This window comes from Rhamphochromis sp. 'chilingali' (genome assembly GCF_963969265.1).
Source record: "Rhamphochromis sp. 'chilingali' genome assembly, chromosome: 8".
In the NCBI taxonomy this organism is placed as follows: domain Eukaryota; kingdom Metazoa; phylum Chordata; class Actinopteri; order Cichliformes; family Cichlidae; genus Rhamphochromis; species Rhamphochromis sp. 'chilingali'.
In genome coordinates, this window is record NC_137935.1 from 37,714,695 (window position 1) to 37,742,122 (window position 27,428).

General features: G+C 39.6%; 1 protein-coding gene across 1 annotated transcript; it reads left to right on the forward strand.

Annotated features, from left to right (window-relative positions):
• Positions 1-5,986: 5,986 nt before the first annotated feature.
• LOC308400439 (dehydrogenase/reductase SDR family member 13-like) lies at positions 5,987-12,487 on the forward strand. Its single transcript, XM_080888136.1, has 5 exons — positions 5,987-6,188; positions 7,427-7,545; positions 10,765-10,888; positions 10,960-11,286; positions 11,403-12,487. The coding sequence occupies exons 1-5, from the start codon at positions 6,062-6,064 to the stop codon at positions 11,660-11,662; spliced, it is 957 nt and encodes a 318-aa protein (XP_080744262.1). The 5' UTR covers positions 5,987-6,061; the 3' UTR covers positions 11,663-12,487.
• The last annotated feature ends 14,941 nt before the right edge of the window (positions 12,488-27,428 follow it).

Here is a 27,428-nt window from a genome sequence, read left to right on the forward strand (position 1 = left end):
ATGCTAATAGAAAGCAATTTAATCACGTGGAAATTCTTTCCATGATTATTTTAAGTTAATTTAAAGAGTAATTTTTTGGAGCATTTAACAAAGTCTAGAGCCTGGTTAACATACATTTCACTATTACATCTAAAAGGTAAATAAAAATTTGTCATACACATCTTTTTGTTTTCTCCAATTTATTGAATTTATAGCAAATTTCACATAATGTATAAAGAATACATGAAATGCAAGTACAAGTTACATAACAGAAAAAAAAGTAGTGGACAAAGTGGAAAGTTAACCTGTTAAAACAATTTTTTAACAACAATGAATGGCTGAATCAGGTGATTTTCCGATGACCAATACAACTACTTTGAAGGTCAACAGATGCACTTTCAAAAAAGAAAATATCTGCAATTATTTTAGGTTCATGGTCCAGATACATGGTGTAGCTGTTGTAATGGAAACATTTCTCAATGAGAAAATAGTCTTTTGAGAACCTGTACTTTGTGTGCTGTTGGATAGTTTGTGTGCATCTAATTCCATAAGAATCTTCTGCAGGACCTCAAAGGTGTACCTGAGTTCCAGAGGGTAGCTCAGGTTCAGTGAATAGACCAGACCAAGCAACATTGTCACTGCAAAAACTACACTGCCCAACTCACCCATCACTTCCACCCCCTCTAGAACAATCACAACATCCTGAGGGTCATCGCCAGGCTCCGCACCCTCTGATCGAATGACACAGATTCCAAAGACTGTCTCTGCTATGGCAGTGGCGATGCTTTTTATCAACTTCCTGTGACAATAAAACAAACAAAAAAAAGATAATGATTTCTCACTAATGTCCATTGCAAACAGTTTTAAAAGTAAATATCTGTTTTACATTAATGTAAAATACCTAAAAGCTTTACTCATTCAAGCCTTATAATAATGTAAATGTAATCAAAAATGACTGCCCGATATTTTTCCTGACTCAAGAGAAGTTCATTCAATACCTCAACAATGTCCTGTCTTTCAAAATCTTGAGTTGTGATAGGGGTGACTGTGGCACAGGAGGTAGAGCAAGTTGTCTACTGGTTTAATCCCTGTCTTCTCTAATCTGATACTAAAACTATCAATGGGTAACATACTGAACCCCAAGTTGCTCCTGATACATCCATTGAAGTGTAAATGTTACATAAAAATCTTGTATGAATGTGTGTATGAATGAGGTTATTATAATGATATTATAATAATGATAGTATAAAACACTCAAGAATGGTGTGTGTAGTATCCAGTGAGAAACTTAAAGCTCTTACTTTTCCTATTTTAAAAGGTATTTTTTACAGCCACCGGTAATTTATAGGAAAACCCCATCCCCTGAAACTTTTTGTATGTAGTTCAAGCTTATCTTTGATCATCTCCTTAGTTAAGGATACAGGCAAGTTAACATACCAGGTAATCCTTCACCAGCTTCTCAGGATCTTCATTCAGGTACATGCAAAGACCTTTGGTGATGTATTCTCTTCTGATTTCAACAGCATCAGTCTTTATACACAGAGGGGGAAAAAAACAAATATATAGGGAAATCCATCTCAACGACCTAGCAGTGGGATTAAAGAACTTTTAGTTGAATTACCAGGAATTTGTGAGAAATACAGAGGCTATTGTTTTACAGTCTTAATCTTTTCAAATAGTATTTATGCATTTTAGACAAGTCTGTCATTTTAATATTGTTTTGTAAATTGTGTATTAATTTAATCATGCCATACCCCCAATTCAAGAAAGTTTAGATGATGTGTACATAAAATCAGAATGCAATGTTTTCTTGGTCTCAAAGGTATATGTCACTTACAAATGAATATATTACATTTTTAACATGGGAATGTGATAATTTTTAAGAAAAATATTAGCTCACTATGAATTTGATGAACTGGCCTGCCAGCTCTCCAGACCTTTCACCACCTGATAAGATTAAACATTTATTATCTTTACAGGAGGGAACTGCAAGTCTCCAAGTTTATTAAGTAGAAAAATATTTAATTTCAAAAAAATTAAAAAACAGGAAAACATATCTGTTCATGTTTTGTCTTTCCTCCTCAGTGTACTAAAAACACATAAATTGTTAAATAAACCACTGTCCATCAGTTGCAACTTACAAACTTACAAATTTCAACAACCCACATGTAAAATGTAAATTTATCACAACAGTCTCTGTGGTAGAGCCAAACTAGCTTATGTGCAGAGGTTAAGTTATAAACAATATCTATATTTGGAGTAGCTAAGTCTTTCATATTAGGCTATCATGCTAGCATGACATTGTGCTATATTCTTGCACTAACGTGTTAGCTAGCTAGAATGGCATAAACAAACAGATATTTAAAAAAACAAACAAAAAAAAAACAAATGTGAATAAATAGAACTGAAAAGAATCGACAAACTAATGATACCTTTGTGCAAAAAGTATTTTCATCAAGATGGATGAAGATAGATTCACTCTTACCTTTCCAAGATGACCGCGAAGCAAACCATGTGCTTTCCTGCCTCTTGTTGTTTAGAATCTCACGTGATCTTGTGATATCGCGAGTCTTTAAGGCAGCTAACCACTCTTGTTAGATTTTATCATGTCATATCAACAAGAATAAATTTAAGAGGCGCTAAGTTGGTAAATTTCATGTAGATCTTATATGATTTTATTACGTTCACCTTAGAAACATAAATTCATTGTGTTCAAATTACATGTTAGAGTCTTGTAAATGCAATAACCACCAAATTTCACTTTTTTGAGTGTAGATCAGGTGACCTTGAGTCCTCCCTTAATTATGCTTAAAAAGGCTATGCAGCTGGAGGCTTCACATGATGCACTGAGTGTTTCTTTTTCACTCACCATGTGTTTATAAACCACTCTGCATTCAACCAGTAGTTATTATTAATCACTGGCTCTCTTCCACAGTATGTCTTCATCCTGTCTTCCTCACCTGGTCGGGGCAGATAACCACCCCTCCTTCAGCCTGGTCTGAATTGAACTGAATAGATGATCTGCTGTGGCAGCATCTAAAGGGAGCAGCTGGAAGAAGAAGAAGAAGAAGAAGAAGAAGAAGAAGAAGGGGAGGAAGAAGAAAAACACCAAAAACATGGAAGGGACTTCTTCTCTTTCAGCAAGTCCTCTTGGGGTCCTCTGCTTCCATCACACCAAATGCTTAGCAATCCAGTTCTAAAATCTGAATCTTTTCTGTAGTTCTACCTCTTTGTGGTCTTTCATTTTCTCCTGCCTGCAGCTCCACCTTCAACATCCTTTGTCCAGTACATCCAATAACCCTCGTCTGCACATCTCCAAACCATCTCAGCCATGCTTCTCTAACTTACCTCCCAATGATTTATTCATTTCAAATCTCATCTATCCTGGTCACTCCCAGTTAAAATCTTCAGTTTCAGCATTCTGTCTTTTTGTCAGTGCTCCAAACCATACATAATTGCAGGTCTCATTATGCTCTTCTAAACCTTCCCTTTCACATTTGCTGTTATCTTTCTTCCCAAATCCCCACTAACACTTGTCTCCACCTTAATGACTTGTGATGTTCTATTAAGGTCATTCTATCTGAGGTCACTGTGGACCGTCTGCTCAACCATCTCAGATTTCCCTAAAAGTCTTACGACAACATGTCATAAAAAACTGCATGCCAACAGTGAAGTGATTTTAAAATGGTATAAAAGTACAACAGTCAGCATGTCATGCATGTATGGAACACTTATAATAAACTGTATATTAATAAAGTACCAATTAATTCATTAATAAATAATAATTTACTTCTCAGGAGCTTTAAAGCAAAACTCCAACATGTTATAGGATGTTATTGTTGTTGGGCAGTATTTAGGAGTGGACTTAGCTTAAGGCTAATCAGTGGACCAAAGGTTATGGCAAATGTTCAGATCACACCCTTACTTTTACTGCTACCCAGTTATTCACCTAACCATATAAAAAACAAGTCTAACTTGATTTTAGTCTGGGTGACCTGACAACTACGGAGCCCCGCAAGGGACATGGGAGAAAAAAAATTACGATGAACTTTTGCGAGATCTCGCAAAACAAACTCGGGATCTTGCAAAGCTTTTGAGAGATTTCGCAAAAGTTGAATTCCAACAATGGCGGCAGCTACTTAGTTGTAATATTACTCTTTCTGGGTCACAAAATAAACTTTTAAGATATTTTGAGGTGTGAATGTAGTTGTGTAAACGTCAAATATCTGCTCGGTTTACAAGACATCACATATTTCTGACACCCACCATCTCGAAGCTAACGGGAGGTCGAGACCTACTACAGTTTGTTTTGCGAGATCTCGTTTACATGATGGATGACAGGTTTCAAAGTAAAACAAAAGTCACTGTGTGAGCACAGCTTTTTTTCTCTGTGGCGAATACACTGCTGTGTCACTGTGACTACTCTACATGCTAATGAGGGATGGTTTCACACAAAGGCGACCTTCTGCTCCTACGTTAATGAGCAGAGTGCAGTGCCATAGCAAAAGAGTGTTGTTTAGTATGAACGTTCCTTTTTAGAGTCAGATAAAACCAAACCGCTTTTTAAGAGCTATCAAGATTATAATATGTCAGTTAAAATACAGATTCATGAAATCCCATTTTCCTTTACTGACTGACACAACCATGTCTTTTAAAAAAACATTTTAAGTACTTAAACCTCTTGTGATTTCAAAGGGTCTCAGCTCTTACAAGACACAAAGAGTTCTCTGGTACCTTGCTGTAACTTTTACTGTACACAGGGAAGGGTTGGAGAGTGGGGGTGTGGGTGATTGGTGTGGAGAGAAAGGAGGGTTTTTCCCCCCAACTAAGGATTAACTAATTGTTAAATAATTCATATTACAGTGACAGGACTGACAGGAATCATGACAGTAGCAATATCAAGTTTGCTGTATTGTTATCTACCATCCACCTAAATCCTAAAATAATCCTGGTCTCAGCTATTGTCACATTTTTGTCAGTTTGTTACCTTCACCTGAAGGTGCTGTTAAGCAAGAATTAATTGATTAATAATGATAAGCACAAGCCAACGTTCTGTTTAAAATCATTAACAGACTCCTTAGTGCTGATCCAGCTTCTTTTCCTGCCAAATCTTCGGATGACTGTGAAAAATTCCCAAATTTCTTTGCTGGCAACATCAGTGATATCACATTACAGTTCAAGTTTAAATTAATCACTTTCATCTAACTCCAGCCCAAATTACTTTAAATCATCCATTGTCTTGATCTGCCAAAAAAAAACCTTTCATTTAAGAAATTTTTAATAAATTTATTAATTTGAAAACAAAAATTTCTATGCTTCAATAACCGACAATATTTCATTTGAGTCCTTCTAGATTTATCTGCAGCCTTGCCACTCTCATCAGAAGATTAGAAAATTGGGCTAGCATGATAAAAGCTTGTTTTAGCAGTGCCAGTGATATCACTGGCACTGCTAAAACAAGCTTTTATCATACTTTTCTGGCTGATACTTCGAAATTCATTTTAACCCTTTCTGCTCAGCATGACCTTTAAGTCTCGAGGACAAAATGCGATATGCTCACTAGGGTTGAGAATGACCAAGCTAAGATCCTGTGAGACCATATACAGATGGACAAACTGGTAACGACTAACCAGCCAAACATATACAAGTGACAGCAACATCAGGGAGAAGGAACATGAGAAGCTTGATAAGTGCCAAGTACTGAGAGAGGAGATCGAAAGATGTGGAGGGGGAAGGCAACAGTGGACACAGTGGTAACCGGGGGATTTGGGGCAGTGACCTGACCACCAAGCCAAGAAAAAATCCGAGATCTCTGCCCAGAAAAGGGCAACAGAAATACTCTGCAGGACCCTCAAGGCTCCAGACCTGTGGCAGAGGACTTTATCTAAAAAAATACTTTTCTTTTCTTTTCTTTTCAAGAACTGCGGATCTGACGCTGGCGCTAAGTAAATCTGAATGAATGAGAATAGAAACGACAGAGGGCAGCAGAGAGCCTTTGTTGCTGCTGGTAGCCGCAAATAGTGATAGAAGAAGAGACAGTCACTTGGTTACGAAGAATTGAGCAGTGTTTGGAAGTGTCGTAATGTCGGCTTTACTATGCCTCATAGCGGGATTCGTATCGTTTTATGTGTTAGTTTATTACTGTGTGTTCAGATCCGCGAGATGCTCCAGTTCAGTGAAGCTTAAGGGCAAGACGGCCATTGTTACAGGTAACACGCCCCACTGTCCGCTCATGTCATCAACTGTAAACACAGTCACTAACTCACGTAAGTTGCGCAATCTTACCATTGTCCAGTCAGGTCCCAGCTTACTGCTGGTTTGAGTAAAAGTCAGCAGTGATACTTGAAAAATCGCGAAGTCCTTTTAGAATCAGCCGAAAGGGACACACTCCTTCTGAATGATAAAACTATGTTTCTGAAACAACTGTTACCGACGGGCTGTGTCTCTATTTCAAAATGAAAACAAAGATGGCAGTTCGCTGCCTGTTGTAAAAAGGACTTATAAATTAGTTAACGTCTTTGAAAATCTTTCATCATTAAGTAGAGGGATTTTTGCCATGCTGATGTTTAAAATAGTCTCCGAAGATTGTAAAAATGTATTCGGAATCGGAGTAAAAGTTGTGAAACTAGCTTCGCTTTTTTTTTCCAGGTATCAATTGTTTATTCTTTTATAGGAAAAATAAAACAAAAAACTATTAGTTTTAAATGGTTAGCTCTGTGGGTGGTCTGAAAAGCAAAGTGAAACATTTGTGACTTCAAGATGATTAGCAGAGGACTCGGCGTCCACCTGAAATACAACTTTATTTATATAGCACATTTAAAAAACCAACAGTACACCAAAGTGCTTTACAATAGAAACAGGGAAATTAAGACATGATTAAATAAAAGGCCATTAACAATGTACCACATATGTACAACTCTATGTACCATATGTACAGACAGGTACATAGATACAAATGGAGCCAAATATAAAATAGGGGCACTAACTAGATGGAAAAGCTAGGTTAAATAAGTGAGTTTTTAAACGTAATTTAAAAGATAGAATGGATAGCGATGGGAAGGTTGTTCCACAGGTTTGGTGCAACCAGGGCAAAAGCACGGTCACCCCTAGATTTAAGTCTAGATTTAGGCTGAACCAAGAGTAATTGGGCTGAAGACCTTTTGAACCCACAGTGTCCTCTGAGTTTTTAGCGAGGTCCACCCTCATGCTTCATGTCTCATTTTTAAATACAAAGGTCAACTGTAAAAACGGATATCTGTACATTTGCACTGTTTTCCACTTTTGATGTGTAATTCTATCACAAGACTGTGAATTTAACTGAACATGTAACAGGTAAAAACAGTCTTAGATTGAATTTTCATTAGATACCCAGAGATAATGCCACTGTATTCACAATGACACCTTTGCCAGTGGTTTGCTGAGATGTTTGAATTGCTTTTCTGAACAGGAAGCAACACTGGCATTGGTAAGTCCACAGCTTTGCAGCTGGCGAAACGAGGAGCCAGGGTGATCCTGGCCTGCCGTAACAAGGAGAGAGGAGAGGCTGCCGCTTACGACATCCGCAGAGTAAGAAGTCAGAGACTGACACACAGCAGGCACTATCCTGTGCCACAGTCAGTTGAGAGAACTAGTTGGTAGTTTCATTTTCTTTCATTTTAACTGAAAAACTTACAGGAGTGTTCACTCAATCACTAAAAATGAGAAAGAGTAAGTTATTAAAAATCAATTTTAGTATATATATTGTGAAAGTTTTTAGACCTTTGTCTTTATGCATGCTCAATCATCCAAGTAAGCAAATCTCAGAAAGTTGTTTCGGTTCAGAGGTGGGCAATGCTTATCACATGCTGCTACCTGCCCAACAGTGAAGCATGGTGTTCGAGGGATTGTCCTGTGGTAGTGCTTGTCAGTAGCAGGAACATGAAGACTGATCACAAATGAGGGAAGGATGAATCCATCCATATACAGAAAGAAACGCACTCCTGACAGCAGCGACCTATAATTGAGGTTACGAGTAGAAGTAAACAGTAAGGGTAACACTGCAGTGGCCTCTAGCTGTGTTTTAGTGGTTTCAGCCAGAGCCCGTCTCTTTGGTGGAGATGTAGAGTTGGATGTCTCGAGACCACTTTTACGTGGTCTCTTGGTCTCGTCTTGGTCTCGACGGACTTTTGTCTTGGTCTTGGTCTCGCTGTCTCGGTCTTGCGTTCTGAAATCGACATAGTGTTCGGGAGATTTGGAGTCAACCATCGGCGGAGCGGGGGGGGGGTGGCTTACTGGGCTTAAGCCCGGGTCATTTTTTCAGAAGCCCTGGGTCTTTTGGAGTGTAATTTGTTTCATAGTTAGATGCCTGACTGTATAAACTGTATAAAACAAAAAATAAACACAATACTCGAAGCACAGAGCGCACAGTCGTAAATTCCCCCTAATTTTGGTATGATCCGAGCTCAGGCACTAGGCGACTGAGCACAGCACCCATGTGAGCGAGGGGGGAGAAGCTGCTGCCTGCGAGTTTGCTGCAGACAGAGGAGAGCTTAAGTTTGACCAGGTACCAAAGCAAATCATTCGTACTGTACAAATAATGTAAATATGAAGGTTTATCACAAAAGACTGAGATTAAACTGATCACTTGGTTGCGTTACTTGCTCTTCGAGTGAATCAACAAATGGATAAATAAAAAGCCGAACAGCAATGCTGATTTTTTAGAGAGTCTTAGCTTACATTTCATATTTTCAGTTGTTACCCTCCACGGCTAAACAAACTCTCTAAATCGGTTTCAGTTATGTACTGATGAACACAACAATGGACATAAGGAGCTTCTTTCAAAGAAAAAACTCTGGTAGATGTTATTTTATATATTATGCTTTGTATGTTGTTCAGTATATTTCTATGCAAAACAAGAGGAATTTCAATACACAGCAGTATATTCACAGTTTAAACCAGATATTTACAAACACTTTATGGAGAAAACATAAAACCTTTTTTTTTTTTACTGTTAAACATCAATTTAGACTGAACTAAAATATTGAAATAAATATTGAAATATCTTTTGAATTAGTTAAATGTCAGAATAAAGAGAGACAGAGCTTCTATTTTTTATCACTTTCATCAAATGTAGGAGCACATGTACACTAAGTTTATTGTAAATTAATAAGAAACCTGCAGACGATTCCATTCTGAGCTGAAGAAGCTTCTGATAGGTTAGTAGAGTCCATGTGAGTAAATTGGTGGCACACCTGTGGATGCATATAAGGCAAAACACAGAGCCTGTTTCTGTGACATGGGAAAATCAAGAGATGTCAACCAAAACACCAGGAAAAGAATTGTGGAGCTCCATAAGTGTGGCTCAATTTTGAATACAATTTGGTGCCATTTACAATTAAGAAATACAGATAGTTTCTCTCTTTACTCTTAAAGTTAACAAATATGTTTTTTATATTTATCAATCTAAAAAAAATAAACATTTAGTCTGATTTGATGTTACAATTAAAAAAGTGTTTCTGTTTTGATCTGAAGAGTTTGTAAATATCTGGTTTCAACTGTATATTTGAAGATGTTGGTGTTTGGTTTGATTGTCAGCACAAAGAGGGAGAGAGAGAGGAACAGAGAGGGAGAGAGAGAGGAACAGAGAGGGAGATGGAGAATGAGGACAGAACAGAGGTGGAACAAGAGCAGGTGAGACACACATGTTAGTCAAATGGTTGTTTGCCAAAAGTATCACCGTATCACAGGTCCTCATGTATCTTGTACCTAGTGTTTCTTTTTAGGTTTGTTATTTTTCAAATTCTATATTTATTAAGTTATGCAGGCTTGTTTACACAACAAGGCTAAATAATTATATAAACGTTTCTGAATCTAAATATTGTACTTTGGTAGAATTAAAAAATAAGTGTAGTGCAGGTCTATGATGATTTTTAGTGCTACTATCATCTAGTTCTGATTCTGGTTCTGTTTTGGTTAAATCCTAAGTAGTCCTGATTTTGAGCTGTTGTAGTCCTGTTTTAATTCCGGATCAGTTCTGGGTCTGGTTGAATTGGGGTTTAGTCCGCCTGTCTTTGTTCTGCCTTGCTGCTTAATTAAAAAACTAGTTTAAGGTGTCCTGCACATGTGATATATATTTTTTGTCTGTATGAAGTCATTCTTTTTTGAACAAAACTCAAAACAGAGCCTATTAATCTTTCAGTCATTTCTACCCTCACTTAATTTCCTTTGGCTGCTCAGCTCTCACAAAGTGGCTCAGCTATGCTCCAATCCCTCCATATTGTGGCCAATCACATGCGAGGATATAGGATAATATCATTATGTGAAAAACAGAGAGGGTGAGAAACGCGACAGTCAAGTGGAGCGTGCGTCTGTCCTCTCAGCAAGTAAGTGAGACCGTAGACAGCGGTGAGGAGGGCTGTGCGAAAGCAAAAACACATAAATATGCATGACACCCGTAAACGAAGCAGCATCTGGCTGCAGTTTAAAGACTTTTTTTGTCTCGTCTTGGTCTCGATACCCTCTGGTCTTGGTCTTGTCTTGGTCTCGGATTAGGTGGTCTTGACTACAAGTCTATGGAGATGTAAGAAAACAAATGATAAAAATAAACGGTACTTTATTTGTATTCGGTATCAGACGCATGGTTAGCATGTAATTCAACAAGCATCAAACAGACATCAGATCTATTTCTAGCGCTTACATAAGGATGTGTTTTAGGTTTTATTTTCAAATGCACCATCATTGTTCAGTCCTGCCAGATATGTGACAGATCTATCGCAGCCTGTCTTACTCAGCAGTTCTGTCCTGTAGGAGAGCGGCAACAACCAGGTGGTGTTTATGCATCTGGATCTGGCGAGTCTGAAATCTGTTCAGAGCTTTGCTGAAACCTTCCTGAAGACCGAGCCCAGACTGGACATCCTCATTAACAATGCAGGTGGGAATGTTGCCATACAGAGAAATGTCGCTGTCTGTTCTATCGATAGTGACTGAAACTTTGTGTTGCAGGTGTGATGGGCCTGGGATGTACCGAGGAGGGTTTTGGTATGGCGTTTGGTGTGAACCATCTGGGCCACTTCCTGCTCACCAATCTCCTCCTGGAGCGGCTAAAGCAGTGTGGTCCCAGTAGAGTGGTCACAGTGGCTGCACTGCTGCACCACCTTGGAACCGTTGACTTCTCTCTGCTTAATTCCCAGAAAGATTTGGTGTCAGGTCAGTCTACCTGGGACAGCTTCCAGGCCTACTGTAACAGCAAACTGTGTAATGTGCTTTTTACCAGGGAGTTGTCCAACAAACTGGAGGGCACCAGTGTCTCCTGCTACTGCCTGCACCCAGGTCAGTGTCTGCTTCCATTTTTGGTGTGAGGCTGTGTGTACCACAAGCAAAAGCTACTACAACACTACATGTCCAAATGAGTACCTCTGAGTTAAGATCACCTCTGTTCTTCCCAGGAGTCATCTACACAGAGCTGGGTCGCAGTATGAGCCTGTGGCTGCAGCTTCTCATGATGCCTTTTGCAAAGCTGTTCTTCCTCAGCCTTGAGGAGGGGTCACAGACCACCCTTTACTGTGCTCTACAAGAGGGCATTGAACCCCTCAGTGGACGCTACTTCTCCAATTGTGCGCTGCAACAAGTAGGAGTCAAAGCTCGAGATGATGCCCTGGCAAAGAAGCTGTGGGAAGTGAGTGAGAGGTTATCTGGCTTATCATAAGAGACTCCAGAAAAATTCAAGGACTCTGTGAATACTTTGTAACATAGAGACGATACCACACCTTTGGTTTTATTATGTGCTATTGCTGGGCTGATGGTATGTCAGGTCTTAAGGTTCTCTGGCATTGTGCTATAATTTCAACATGGGGACCATTTTAGATTCTCAAGTGAATAATATGTTTTTTTAACTGTTGTGTAGAAAGAATATTCTACAGTATGTGTCATGTTGTTTTGTATTAATGAAGTAGATATGTTTTATCATTAAAAGCCATATCTGCGTCTCAGCACTGCAGTGAATTGGGCATTTTGTTTTCACATGACGGTTACACTTTTTTGGACCAGTTAAGCCAGTGGCAACGCCTCGATGAAAGCAACAGAGGAAGAAGGTGACAGTTTGGACAAACTGCTATAGCTTTGTGGAGTGGTGCATTTGTTAGCTCGCTTGCCTCGCAGCAAGATGGTTCCCGGCTCAAACTTGACAGTGTGGGGATGAACAAAAGTATTTTACCAGTACAATATAATCTGCAGTATGATCATTGCTTTAACAATGTAACAGATAGCTTTAAGATGGTTATGCATACTGTTATCATATTAATCTTGTATTCCAGATGCAGTTATAACTATTTTATACATATTGCATATCTGTGCTTATTTTGAGTTGATGTTCGGTTCATTAAGGGTCTTAAGCTTCACTGGCGTGACTGTCCAGGTCATTCATGCTGAGGGAAACTAGAACATAGAAGGAATTGCAATACATGCTTACAAAACACTTATATCAGGTCATTTTTATTATCTTTCATACAGTGGGGCAAAAAAGTATTTAGTCAGCCACGGATTGTGCAAGTTCCCCCACTTAAAATGATGACAGAGGTCAGTAATTTGCACCAGAGGTACACTTCAACTGTGAGAGACAGAATGTGAAAAAAAAATCCATGAATCCACATGGTAGGATTTGTAAAGAATTTATTCGTAAATCAGGGTGGAAAATAAGTATTTGGTCACCTCAAACAAGGAAAATCTCTGGCTCTCACAGACCTGTAACGTCTTCTGTAAGAAGCTTTTCTGTCCCCCACTCGTTACCTGTATGAATGGCACCTGTTTGAACTCATCATCTGTATAAAAGACACCTGTCCACAGCCTCAAACAGTCAGACTCCAAACTCCGCCATGGCCAAGACCAAAGAGCTTTCGAAGGACACCAGGAAAAGTATTGTAGACCTGCACCAGACTGGGAAGAGTGAATCTGCAATAGGCAAGCAGCTTGGTGTGAAAAAAATCAACTGTGGGAGCAATCATCAGAAAATGGAAGACATACAAGACCACTGATAATCTCCCTCGATCTGGGGCTCCACGCAAGATCTCATCCCGTGGGGTCAAAATGATCATGAGAACGGTGAGCAAAGATCCCAGAACCACACGGGGGGACCTGGTGAATGACCTGCAGAGAGCTGGGACCAAAGTAACAAAGGTCACCATCAGTAACACACTACAACGGCAGGGAATCAAATCCCGCAGTGCCAGACGTGTTCCGCTGCTGAAGCCAGTGCATGTCCAGGCCCGTCTGAAGTTTGCCAGAGAGCACATGGATGATACAGCAGAGGATTGGGAGAATGTCATGTGGTCAGATGAAACCAAAGTAGAACTTTTTGGTATAAACTCAACTCGTCGTGTTTGGAGGAAGAAGAATACTGAGTTGCATCCCAAGAACACCATACCTACTGTGAAGCATGGGGGTGGAAACATCATGCTATGGGGCTGTTTTTCTGCCAAGGGGACAGGACGACTGATCGGTGTTAAGGACAGAATGAATGGGGCCATGTATCGTGAGATTTTGAGCCAAAACCTCCTTCCATCAGTGAGAACTTTGAAGATGAAACGAGGCTGGGTCTTCCAACATGACAATGATCCAAAACACACCGCCCGGGCAACAAAGGAGTGGCTCCGTAAGAAGCATTTGAAAGTCCTGGAGTGGCCTAGCCAGTCTCCAGACCTCAACCCCATAGAAAATCTGTGGCGGGAGTTGAAAGTCCGTGTTGCTCGGCGACAGCCCCAAAACATCACTGCTCTCGAGAAGATCTGCATGGAGGAATGGGCCAAAATACCAGCTACTGTGTGTGCAAACCTGGTAAAGACCTATAGTAAACGTTTGACCTCTGTTATTGCCAACAAAGGTTATGTTACAAAGCAGAGGTGTGGACTCGAGTCACATGACTTGGACTCGAGTCAGACTCGAGTCATTAATTTTATGACTTTAGACTTGACTTGAAAAAATGTTCTAAGACTTGTGACTTGACTTGGACTTTTACACCAATGACTTGGGACTTGAATTGGACTTGAACCGGTTTACTTGAAAAGACTTGATATTTTACCCCAAATATAAAATTTAACATGCATATTATATGGAGATTGAAAATGTGACGTCATTCACGGGTAGAACCGCAAAGGATTCTGGGAACTCGTGGCAAGCGGTACTAGCGCACGCAGGCTTTCAATTAAAATCAGTCACACAGCGATAAAAAGAAACACAAAAATGTCAAGAAGCTGTTGTATTATTAACTGCAATAGCCGGTCGCATGACAGCCACGGGAAGCCGACGGGTAAAGAGATCGGTTGTTATCGGATTACGTCGTTGAAGAGAAATTGTTCGAGCCATGTTTCCGAAGTAACAAAGAGGCGACTGGATTGCAGCCATTCAAAGATCAAATATAACGTCCTAGAACACTCCAGCTCACAGGTTAGTCTGCTCCAAGCATTTACACAAAGGTCAGTCTGCTGTTGTAGTTAATGCGTCATTTTTCTTAACATAATTGGTGATATAGGTTACAAGCAAGTCTGGCGCTGAACAGAAATGGTCGCGCTATGCTCCTTTATTTATTGTGCATAAATAGTAAATTATCCTGACACAATATTGCGTTTCGCTTCTGTTATTATGGTACACTGACAAAAACATATACTTTTATTCACAGGATAAAACAGGTTTTTTGTATCACTAATTGCCCAGTACGATTACAGCATACAATATTATTGTCACTGCTACATTTCTGTGATGCTACCAGAAATTATTTCCACTACTAATTAATTACCGTTGAGCTCAAAGGTTATATTAATAAACGGTTAACGAATGTGTATTTATGAAGACGATTTGTGAGACTGGTAAACTTATGATACGTACGATGGTCTTTCGTTCTACACGGTGCATTTCAAGGTCCTGTACCCATCCGTCGGTAAACTGTACCTGGGCTTGTTGCAGTGACCGGAAGTTACTAAACTTCATGAGTGTGTGCACTCACTCCAAGAACTGTATAATTATAAATATGCATATAAATATGCTAAGATGAGATAGCTGACTTCATCTAACTAGCAAATGTTTTCCAGGCTACGTTGGTGATACAGTTTTTTTTAATGTGTATGATATTTTTGTCATGCGATTTTAAAGCTGGTCCTACAACCGCATCCAAGAATAACATGCAGCTTATCTCAGAACTGTCGGTGAAAATTATTCTTGGAGCTAGGTTTAATTGAGCTGCATTTTAAAGAGGTGCAATTTCACAATTTGTGTATATTTTCTAAGTTCACTATTTTGTATGTGTTGAGAAAAACACAGATTTTAAAATTACATGGTCTAATATTTACATTTAGCATAACTGCAACATTATTTTTTCGTTTGTTTTTTTTAAAGACTCGAAAGGACTTGAAATTCAAAGTTTCAGACTTGTGACTTGACTCGGACTTTTACACCAGTGACTTGAGACTCGACTCTGACTTGCCTGACATTACTTGAGACTTGACTTGAGACTTGAGGATAAAGACTTGAGACTTACTTGAGACTTGCAAAACAATGACTTGGTCCCACCTCTGTTACAAAGTATTGAGTTGTATTTTTGTTATTGACCAAATACTTATTTTCCACCCTGATTTACGAATAAATTCTTTACAAATCCTACCATGTGGATTCATGGATTTTTTTTTCACATTCTGTCTCTCACAGTTGAAGTGTACCTCTGGTGCAAATTACTGACCTCTGTCATCATTTTAAGTGGGGGAACTTGCACAATCCGTGGCTGACTAAATACTTTTTTGCCCCACTGTATGTTCATGTTCTTGTATTGAGTTTTAAGTAGTATCAGTTGGTTAAAACATTTATTCAATTTATATTACATCTATAAGTTTTAGTAAACTGTTGACACATTTGACAGTGGCCTCTGTTTGACTGTGAGCGTTAGTAGGTGAGAGGTGACATAGAGTGCCGAGTGAGGTCGTGACATATACACACACACACACATTAGTTAGACTCATTTATAGGTGAGAGGTTAGTCATGTCTGCTTGTAACTGCAAAATTGTCTCTGCAAAAGAGGAACAGTTTCCAGACGAGAACTGGAAGTCAAAGGGTTGACCGGAAATACCGGCCATGAAGATAGAAGACAACGTTCTTTTTAAACTGTCTTAAAAGTCATTGTGGTTTCGATTTGACGTATGTATATATTCTGTCTGATGACGCATGAGGGGGCGTCATTAAATTCAAACTCTGATGGTATAAAATATCTGTTTATGCTTTGATTAAGTCGAAGATCAATTGCTGTCTGTGTAAGTGATCTTCCCACGCGTGCATTAAAATCATCGTTTGACTTCACCCGGCCGGATCAGTGTGGTTATTCTTCGATCACCTCTTGTACCCCTTCCTCAATATTGAATCCTTAACAACAGCCAGCTGGGTCCTATCTGCTCGTCCAGTGCCTGTGTGAGTTCTTTTCCAGGTATTCCAGTTTGCTCACACAGTCCCCAGACATGCCTGTTACTTTACTGAAATGGAGACCTGTGTAGCCAGACTCTCACTCAGTGACTCTGAACTGAATAAACAGTTAAAATGCATAAGAACTGGTTCTTTTATAGCATTTTAACCAACATTCACACAAGCACATTTTCTTCTATGTCTAAGTGCTTTTCTCTAACATTCACACTTTTGATTAGGAGATGACCTGCTTTACCTCCTGAGCCACAGCACCCCTAATATGAATAGTGAGCTGTATGTGGTCAGTCCATACCACAGTGGCACAGTACTGTTGTCCAGGAACACCCACAGGTTTTGTCACCTGGACATAGTCATCTGGCCACTATGATTTGACATTGCTCATTGGTAATTTAGTCACTCATCCGAGTGACTTCTTCAGTCTGATGAATGAGTAACTGTTAATGACAGGAAAAAATCTAAAGAATGGAAAGGTGTTAAATTTAAAAACAGTTATTAACATCACAGATTTATGTCTTCTAACAATATTTCATGTAAGCAACACTGGATTGAAGCATAGTATTCTGCATACTTTGGAAACAATGATTTTAATGAATGATTTACATCAAGCAGTTATTCTGTCTGACTTCCTGTAAAACTCAACCTCTTCAAAAACAGCCCCTCAGTATCTATAGCTTAGCTTCAAAAATTAAGGCAAAACTTGAAGAGTTTTAATTTTGGTTTGGTTTTGAATCCAGGCTTCACAGAGCTGATGATTTTAGTTTCCAGTGATCATTGCTCCGTCATGTTGTTCTCAGCACATTACACAACATACCCTCGCATACATAGCTGGAATATTTTGTTTACAAAGCACTAATGTGTAATTCGGAGTGTTCGACCAGTTCTAATGAAGGCTTTGACCTAATTTGTCTTATCCAGTGTTTAGCATTTAGTTTCTGATTTGTTGGTTTTCAACGTATTTGACGTCGCTTAGAAGCGACTGGACTTTCTTTTAAAAGGAACTTAAAGAAGTCCAGTCGCTTTTCTTTCCAAGCTCCTTAGACTACCATGATCTGGATGAATGACTGTGAAACCTACACAGACACATTTTCATCATGTTAGCTTTTTGCCATTAAAAATGTCAAAGCAAGCATGTTTATGGTGTTTCTGTGGACATTTGACGAAAGATATAGCCTGGTCAAATACTGAAGGACAATTTTCATTTTCATTATTATAATGCTTGACTCAGGTTAGGATGTCAGATAGAGTTGCTATAGCATTTCTCACATAACAGTCTCTTTGGACAATTAACACATCATGCAGGGATAACTCAGGTTTCTTTAGTGAAAATTTTAATTGCAAGTAGCAAAATTAAATAAATGTAACTGATCCGCATCAGTTACATTTATTTAATTTTGTACTATCGAACAGTCTTTCATCTAAACATAGAAATTTCCTATTTCTCATATTTTTTTCTCAGTTACTGGTATTTTTTAAAATATATGTAATTTGAATGGTTTATGTGAAGCTGAACTCAGTGGCACCCATTTGAACTTGTCAGAATCAAAACATCCACAGGGGGGCAGTAGCGTAGCACAGGTACGCCAACAGCAAGCACAACATCGTTTCACGCTGCTTCTCGGCTGTTGTTGCTTGGAGCAAGGTTGTTGAGGACCTTAACCCAGCAGACCTATGGATTCTGTTCATTATGAGTGCTGATTATTAACACAGGCTGGCTTGAAAGCCGGGTCAGTTGTGTGTAAGAGAGGAGCTTTTGCAATTATTCGGCAGGACATTTCTGTTTGCAGACTTCTCCTTTAACCTCGGCAATCGTGGGGAGAAACACATGTCCACGATCGATTCCTGTCTCCTCCTGCCTTCAGTCATCACTCTGTCCTGTCCTTTATCCCCACACACCTCTACTGTCTCTGCTGCGTGCTGAAAAGATCTGTGGTAAATTTGAGTAGCAGTTTCAATGACAGTCTCATTTATTGAGGTATAGTTGTATCTCATCTACTCCAACAGATACTGCTGGAGAAACACTTGAAGATTAAGTTCCACGTGAACATAAAGCTTCAGAAAGAAGCAGCCTATGTGAAAACACAGCAAAGTGAGTAACATACAGAATCTGGAACTCCTGTCACTGAACTCTGATGATGTCAAATCATTTACAGTTGGCTGGGAAACTGAAAGTATAAGAGTTCAAATAAACAGTGAAACACACAGAAACAGGAAAGATTTTTATAAAAGTGGTCTGCACAGTGGTCAACTGGTTAGCACTGCCACCTCACCCTGCTGGGTCCTTTCTATGTGGAGTCTGCAAGTTTTCCTTGCGCCTGTGTGGGTTCTGCAGAGGTGCTCTGGCTTTTTCTCACAGTCCAGAGGCATATACGTTCAGTTGACTAGTGATTGTGAAATGGTTGCAGTGAGATTGTGTGCTTGTAGGGCGTCCAAAGGTAGAGCAAGTCAACTACAAATCGGAAAGTTGGTGCCCCAGTTTGCCTGACAAACTTTCTTGGGCACCAAGTTGCTCTCTGGTGGATCCATCAATGTGTAAAGGTTTGCTAGAAAGCACTCATGTAGAAGAAGTTGCTTGTATGAATGGATGAATAAGGCAATAAAGAGCAGTCTGTTTACTAGCAAACCACCCAGCTTTTACTTTGCTTTATCACAGCTGGAATAGCGTTTTTCACTAATGATAGAGTGTCCTCCATACTGTTTGGGACAGAGACACAATTTTTGTAGTTTGCCTCTTTAAATCACCATGGTGCATTGCATCATCCACTGTCTGATTGAAGCGCAGACCTTCGGTTTTTCTCTATTTGGCCAGGACAGGCATTTTTATATACAGTTCCCATTTTCAGAGGTTTAAAATTTGTGGGACTAACATCAATTTAAATTTAACGACTCATTTTAATACTTGGACTAAAAAACTTTGAAGCCAACATCTGCCTGAAGTCTAGAACCCATGGACATCAACAAACGTTGCGTTTCCATCCTTGAAGCTTTACTTCAGGTACCCTCTTTTTAACAGTCCAATAGATTTTTGATTTGACCACTTCCAAAGTTTTTGCTGTTTCTCTGATAGGTTTATTTGGGGTTTTTACTTTTAAGATGGTCTCCCTCGGTTGTGTTAATATTTAATTTGTTTACATTAAAATTAAAGTGGAAAACTATACAATGTAAAATGAATAATAAAACTTCAGATATTATGTCAGACATAGAATCCCATGTCACGATGCTCCCAGCACACTGTTTTTGTGCTGATTTTAATACCAGAGGAGGTCAGGAACTCTGCAGTTATTGAGTCAGTAGCATGGCAACTTTTATATTTCAATTTACTCCTCGTCAAAAGACGAGGTAAACTTTGTAAACCCCCTTAAACAGCTAGAGGTGGCTGTAGCTCAGGAGTTGAAGCAGGCCATCTCCTAATTGGAAGGTTGGCTGCTCCAATCGGCATGAGAAAGTATCCTTGAGCAAGATACTGAACCCCAAGTTGCTCTCTGGTGCAATCATCGGAGTATGACTGTATGTGAATTTTAGATGGAATGCGTGACAGCAGAGGAGAAAACAAAAGGGCTTGTATGTTATGGGTGAATGAGGCATGTTTTACAAAGCGCTTTGAGTTCTTAAGCAGAGTAGAAAATCATTATATTCGAAGCAGTCCATTTACCACTATGTGCCTCAACACTTGGCGACCCCAGTCAGTAGCTTAATGTGGTCTGCTACTTTGTGGCTGAGTTGTTGTGGTTTCTGTAATGCTTCCACTTTGGAATAATACCACTTACAGTTAACCGAGGAACGAGCCTTCACAAACGTTTTGCGACTTGTTGCGAGAGTGGCATCCTATTTTAGCACCACACACTTAAATTCAATTAGCTCTTTAGAATGATGCATTTTTTCACAAATGTTTGTATAGGCAAAATATAGGTGCTTGACTTTATACACCTGTGGCAATGGGACTGGAAAAAATCTGATTAGATCAAGAGGGGTGGTCCAATACTTTTGTCCAAAGTAGTGTATTGTAGGTTTACCAGCTGAGCTATGGGGATGCCCCTAAATAAAGATATTATTTAAGGAGTTGACTGATCATTCAAGCCTAGTCTAATGTCATACTATTGAACTTGAGTCCTGTTGGTTACAAAGTGGTTAATAATAACAGTATCAGAAGTCACAATGGGCTCAACACACAATGATAGATGCTCTTTTAAGGAAGATTTGCTTGTAGTATGTAGTTGTTGATCTCCAAGAAAAGGGTATGTGTTGTTGCTTCTATGCTCAGAAGATTCACTGAGTGAGAAAACAGTGCTGTTTGAGGCCAGAGGTCAGCAGCTCACCGTTTTTATGCCTCTTGCCTGATCTATAGTTCATAGATGTTCTGTCAGTCCTGCTCCACTCTCTTGTTTGAGGGGCAGCTCATTGATGGCTTGTGTGTGTTTTGTTTGCTTTGGGCCAGCTCCACAGTGCTGCAGTACTTAGTGACTGGATTAGTGCATCAATTAGGCAGCTATTGGATGCAGAGAGCCATGTAGATTGATTTAGATGCTGGTTTGAGCTGTGTGCAAGTCTGAACATCAACACATCTTAGTGGAATGCAACTGATCTTCTGCTCATTATAGTATAATTTACACAGATGCACGATATTTGGCACACTTGCTCCTGGTTTTTAAATGGGCTGTACTTGACAGAAGGCAGCTAATCTACCTGGTTAATGAAAAAATGGTTAAGTTATACAAAATCATTTGTGACAAATGATCTGTGCTTCCCGACTCTTCTGCCTGCCTCTCTTCCTCTCTCTCTCTGTGTGGGTGTGTGTATGAGGGTGACCACCTAACCCCACCCCTGTCTTGTAGGGGCGGGATCCTTTTTGACTTCCTGCCCTTTGTTCCTGGGCACCTGCATTTAATGAGCTCACCTATTTGTCTTCGTCTGATAATGCTGCTACTATATAAGATGGGAGGAATCCATTAGTTGTGGCCTGAGTGTTGAACTACCCACATTAGTGAAACTGGCTAGTAAGTTGATTTTTTTCAGTTTCATGCCTGCTTCTTACTCCTCTGTGCCTAAGTTACCATGAGAAAGTAATCTATCTGCACAAATCTATTGAAAACTGTTGGTAATGTTAGTTGTTATTGCGGTAGGCAAATCAGATTTGCTACATCTACACTGGCATTTCCATATCCATGCATTACCAACTGCATGTGTGTTTGGTAACTATGTAGGTATGAAGCACTATGTAAACAGTGGATTTGATGTTGGTATTGTGTGCTGTACACAAGACAGTGTTACATCAAGATGCAACTGTAGAAATGTGAAAACATTTGAAACATGCCCAAATTTATCCAGCATTGTTCATGGTCGAAGCATATTTTTATTTCAGAAACTTTTTGATAGTAGATCTTGAGTTGCTGAGGTTTGGTTAGGGCCTCGACAACAATGTAATTATCACCATTGTTGCAAACAGAAAACTACACCGAAAGAAAATGACCATGCATTAGAACACTATAGAGAAAACTACAATACTAACGAACACCAGCATCAATCATAAAGTGCATTATTAGCTGTTAACTGTTGATGCCCTTACTTTGCTTGGGAATATATTTGTGTCATGGATGGTGTATCATTCGTAACAGTCAATGCATATCTGCTGTTGTATAACCAAGGAGTGTAAAATAAGATTTAGCAGGTGGAGGAACACTAATATCTGACATGGTGGACTTGTTATGGCAGTTTGTTTAACTTGCCTTAAACTAACTCGGGGAATTTCAGATAACTGGATTTCTCCAGTTAAGCTATCATGGAAGCTTTTCAACCTCTAGCCAGTATAAAGGTAGTGTTAGTGGAATAAATGTAATATCACAATGGAAACTGAAAATTCACATAAAATCATCTGTTTGAATTCAATGCTTCCTTTTGATGACTTGATGACTTCACCTAACAGTGAAAATAGAGATCACAGTTTGCCCAACATAGTCCATTACTCTAAACTGTGCCAACAAACTCCTCTGTTTGGCCTATACTTATTTGAACTGTCAGTATAATAATGGAATAATGCTAAATTGTTGTCATTCAGTTTGTTATAAACACAGTTTCACAACATGAATAAACTAATTTGAGAAACAGATCCAATGTTAGGTTAAAATAATTCAAAAATAAGTTTGAAAATTTACATTTCAAGTATCCAGATTGTCCTTTGTTGAGCAGTTTTCACCTTTAAAAATAATCTCTCATCTTTTTCTCTGGCTCTCTTTTTAACATCTCTAACAGTGAAGTTTCCCATATGCAGATGGTATTCCTTTAGCTTCCAAACTGTATACCAAACTATACACAAACTGTTTGCATATTTGCTGACATGAGCTGTTGAAAATGTTGCATTTAAAATTGGTTTTGAGTTCCACTGGAAAGTAACTCTGTTTAGCCTGGACCTGCACCTATGGATCTGTAGGAGCAGCAGCTACAGGAGCAAGTGGAACATCTTCATGCTAGAATGCATGACGGGGATGAGAAGTGTGTGGACTTTGAGGTGCAGGACAGTGCAGGACTGTCAGGCTACATTACTTTCTGATTTTTTGAGTGAAAATCTCCATGGAGCCATATGGAAACAATGCCGGGCTGCTGCACTAGAAAGATCAGCTTGTTGGATATCATATCATCAATCTGCAAATTAGACTTAATGACTCTTTGCTCCAGTACCCATTAAACCCTGTGAGCAAAGCAGAGATTTGCGATGGTTGAGTAGAAGGCTCACAATGATTTCAGATGGAATGATCTTATTAACAAATATGTAAGCACAATTATCATCACATCTTTTTAGTAACATCAATATGAAGGGGACTTGCATAAAAGTACGCAATATTGCCAAAAGTATTCACTCACCCATCATACGTATAGACGTATAAAATCAAGCAGACTGCTTCTACAGACATTTGGGAACAAATGGGTCACTCTCAGGAGTTCAGTTTATTCCAGTGTGGTAGGATAGGATGACACCTGTGTTAACTGTCCTGTGTTAACAGGGAGACAACGAAGAGCAGCCAGTATGGGTGATATATGCTCTGTCTTTCTTGTCTCAGCATTTTGGATCAACTGAAAGCTTTTCAGGGAGTTTTAAACACATCTTGATAACCTAGAAGTAATAAATGCATGAACTAGTTTTTCAGCATTATTCTGAGACAAGATGTTTTTCTTTTTAGAGATATATGGAAGAAAGCAGTCCTACATATTTGCATGGATTGAAGGACATATTCTGGTCAAAAACAACTCCAAGATTCCTCACAGTGTTGCTGAAGGCCAAGGTTTATAACTACCTTAAACCTATTACTAAAGGGTGCTGGCTCCTGTCTGTTTTGTTCAACTTATCTCAAAAGCATGTTTTTGAGTGTTTGTGCCTTGGATGCCAATTTGTGTCCTTCAGAAAATCTTCTGTAAGACTTCAAACATGTATTTGAGCTCTAGTGGATAGCTTAGGTCCAGAAAGCAGACCACATGCACATGCAGTGCTAGCCAAACCGGGTAGGACCACCACAGCTTCAATAAAGACACTGATATTCAACTGGGCATCTTCTGGCTGCACATCTTCTCTGTCAAAAATAGCCCCATCACTGTTTTCTTCATCATGCCTTGAGCCTCCATGTCTATATTATGTGTGATAAAAATATAAATCTACCATTAAGAGAAGAAACATGTTAAAATAGTAGAGCCTTTTAAAAAGACATTTGAAGGCAAGACAATGCTTTTTGAAAAATTTTCAAGAATCCCACAAATTATATTTAACAGAATCCTGATTTATCCTGCAACATAGAATACAGGTCAATATCTCAAGCAACACAATTAATTTTAAAATTGCACTACAAGAAGACTATTTCTTCACGAATACACATACACAATCCACACACACACACACACACACACACACACACACACACACACACACACACACACACACACACACACACACACACACACACACACACACTGCATAGTGCAAACTGTGTATATGCACAGATACAAACCTGTACATAACCATTTCATCCACTTTGGTTGCTAATCTTGACCTAACCAGACTAACACCCCACAAATTCTAACCAGAGAAACTACTTTTTTTCCGTATTTTTAATTGGTTTACGGAATACAAACGGTTATGATGGCATATCATGTAAATCATTTCATCATAGTAATTATGTATGAGTTATTGCACTTCACATTCCCACGATGCATTGTGTACAATATCCTCTAGTAGAGTGCAACCAAAATAATATGAAGCTTACCCTAACCCTAAGTACATAAATGAGCATCTGCTTAGAAATGTGCCAAAATTTACTATGGAGTAAAGAGAAGGTGCCCATGAGCAGATGAAGGAGACTTTTTTTGTGATGTACCTCTGGTCAAGAGAAGAATATTTAAACAAATTCTACTTACATCTCAACTGTAAAACAAACACAAAGAACTCTAATTTCAACCTCAATACAACAGTTGTTTAGCTCTATTAACCATTTAGAGGCTGGTTAATATAGATCATTTGTAACCTTCACTAAAGCTGTTTCTGTGCTGTGATGAGCTCTGAAACCTGACTGAAACTCTTTAAACAAACCATTTCTCTGCAGATGGTCAGTTAGCTGTTTTACAACTACTATTTCAAGATTTTTTTTAGATAAAAGGATGAAAGGAGATTGGCCTGTAATTAGCTAAGACAGCAGGGTCAAGTTGTGGCTTTTCAAGTACCTGTTTAGCTACTGCCTACTTGAAGGCCTGTAGGTATGTAGTCAATTAATACAGTTCGGTTAGTCATATTTAAGATTGAAACATTAATAAAAGGTAGGACTTAGTTGAGCAGTCTTGTAGGAATGGGGTTTAAAAGACACATTGATGGTTTGGATGAAGTAATTAACTTAGATCAGAGCCAAAGATCAGAGAAAGATCCAGCGCAATGCAAAGTGTTGGATGCAGTGGTGTAAAGCATGCTGCCACTGCACTATAGAGTAGTTGAGACATGTTCTCTAGGGTTATGAATCACGCTTCTCCATCTGGCAATCCAATGGAGGAGTCTGGGTTTAGTAGTTGCCAGGACAATGGAAAAGTGAGGTTTGGTGGAGGGAGAAATGGTTTGGGGTTGTTCTTCAGGAGTTTGGCTTGTCCCCATTGTTCCAGTATGTTTTAGCACACCAAGACACTTTGGACAATTTCATGCTCCCAACTTTGTGGGAACAGTTTGAAGAACATTACAACATGACTGTGCAACAGTACACAAAGCAAGGTCCATAAAAAAGGCTGAACAAGTTTGGTGTGGAAGACCTCTGCCTACACAGAGTCCTGACTAAGGATGGGAATCAAGTAGTCGGATACTTGGAACTGATAGTCTGCTTTTGCATATCTATCCCACTTATTGATTCTTGCACTTGCAAACAGTAGGGCAGTTTACAGCCTTGATATGGACATAACTTTTACTTTTATTGCACAAAAGGACGAGAGCACGATGGTACAGTGCAAACTGAATCCAGGAAAGAAACAGCTGCATTAAGCTGCTAACACAGCTTTAGCTCTTTTCAAGCACCTGTACAGACATAGTGACACTAAAGCTGGACTGTGGTAAAGTGAGCCATCATTTGTGAACTACGGTGAAGCCAGATGCTGCTGAACTGCATCAGGTAGCAAACAAATGAGCTGTAAACTCCGTTTCTACCTGTTTTTTTGTAATTTATTTATTTATTTTTATACCACCAAATCACAACAGTTGCCTCAAGGTGTGTTATATTGTAAGGTAAGGTAAAGACCCTACAATAATACAATCCTGTTCATTTTTCTAAAATAGAATCATGATGGAGATCGCATTAAAGTCTCTTTGTGCTGGCATGTGCGAATGTGCATAAAGCCAGACTAGCAAATACTTTTTGGACATAGTGTATGTACAATAACATGGGATGGAAGATACTTCATATGTTTTATAATGGTGGTGAGCAGAATGAGAAAAATTACATTACACTGGAGCACACTAGGATTTAATCATTTTTTATGGATGGATTATGACACTTAAAATGACCGAGGGCCATGAAAATGTGAAATGTCTAAGAGTTTTCCAAAAATATGGAAGCCAAAAGAATGTTTTTGTTTGAATCCACTAAATTTTCGCAGATACTGTAAGAGAGATGCTAATGAGGAAAATATAAAAGACAAAGTTTTGGTAAACTCAAAATGATCATTGCCCCTTCCCAACATTTCTTTCCTCAAGACACTTTTCAGTGCTCCCCCACCCCTTACACACACACACTCACTCACACACACACACACTCAAACACACACACACACACACACACACACACACACACACACACACACACACACACTCACGCTCACACACCCACACACACACACACACACGCCGCCCCCCCCCCCACACACACACTCACACTCACACTCACGCTCACACACCCACACACACACACACACACACACACACACACACACACACACACACACACGCCCCCCCCCACACACACACACACACACTCACGCTCACACACACACACACACACACACACACACACACACACACACACGCCCCCCCCCCCCCACACACACACACTCACGCTCACACACACACACACACACACACACACGCCCCCCCCACACACACACACACTCACGCTCACACACACACACACACACACACACACTCACGCTCACACACACACACACACACACACACACACACACACACACACTCACGCTCACACACCCACACACACACACACACACACACACACACACCCACGCCCCCCCCCCCCCCCACACACACACACACACTCACACTCACGCTCACACACCCACACACACACACACACACTCACGCTCACACACACACACACACACACACACACACACACACACACACACACACACACACACACGCCCCCCCCCCCACACACACACACACACTCACGCTCACACACACACACACACACACACACACACACACACTCACACTCACGCTCACACACACACACACACACACACACGCCTTATCAGTAACAACGGGGGTGTCGAT

Excerpts from the sequence above, each read along its gene's own strand:
- LOC308400439 (XM_080888136.1), top strand. The coding sequence starts at position 6,062 with ATGTCGGCTTTACTATGCCTCATAGCGGGATTCGTATCGTTTTATGTG. Across the intron at positions 6,189-7,426 it reads CAAGACGGCCATTGTTACAG|GAAGCAACACTGGCATTGGT; the intron begins GTAACACGCCCC and ends TTTTCTGAACAG. Across the intron at positions 7,546-10,764 it reads CCGCTTACGACATCCGCAGA|GAGAGCGGCAACAACCAGGT; the intron begins GTAAGAAGTCAG and ends TCTGTCCTGTAG.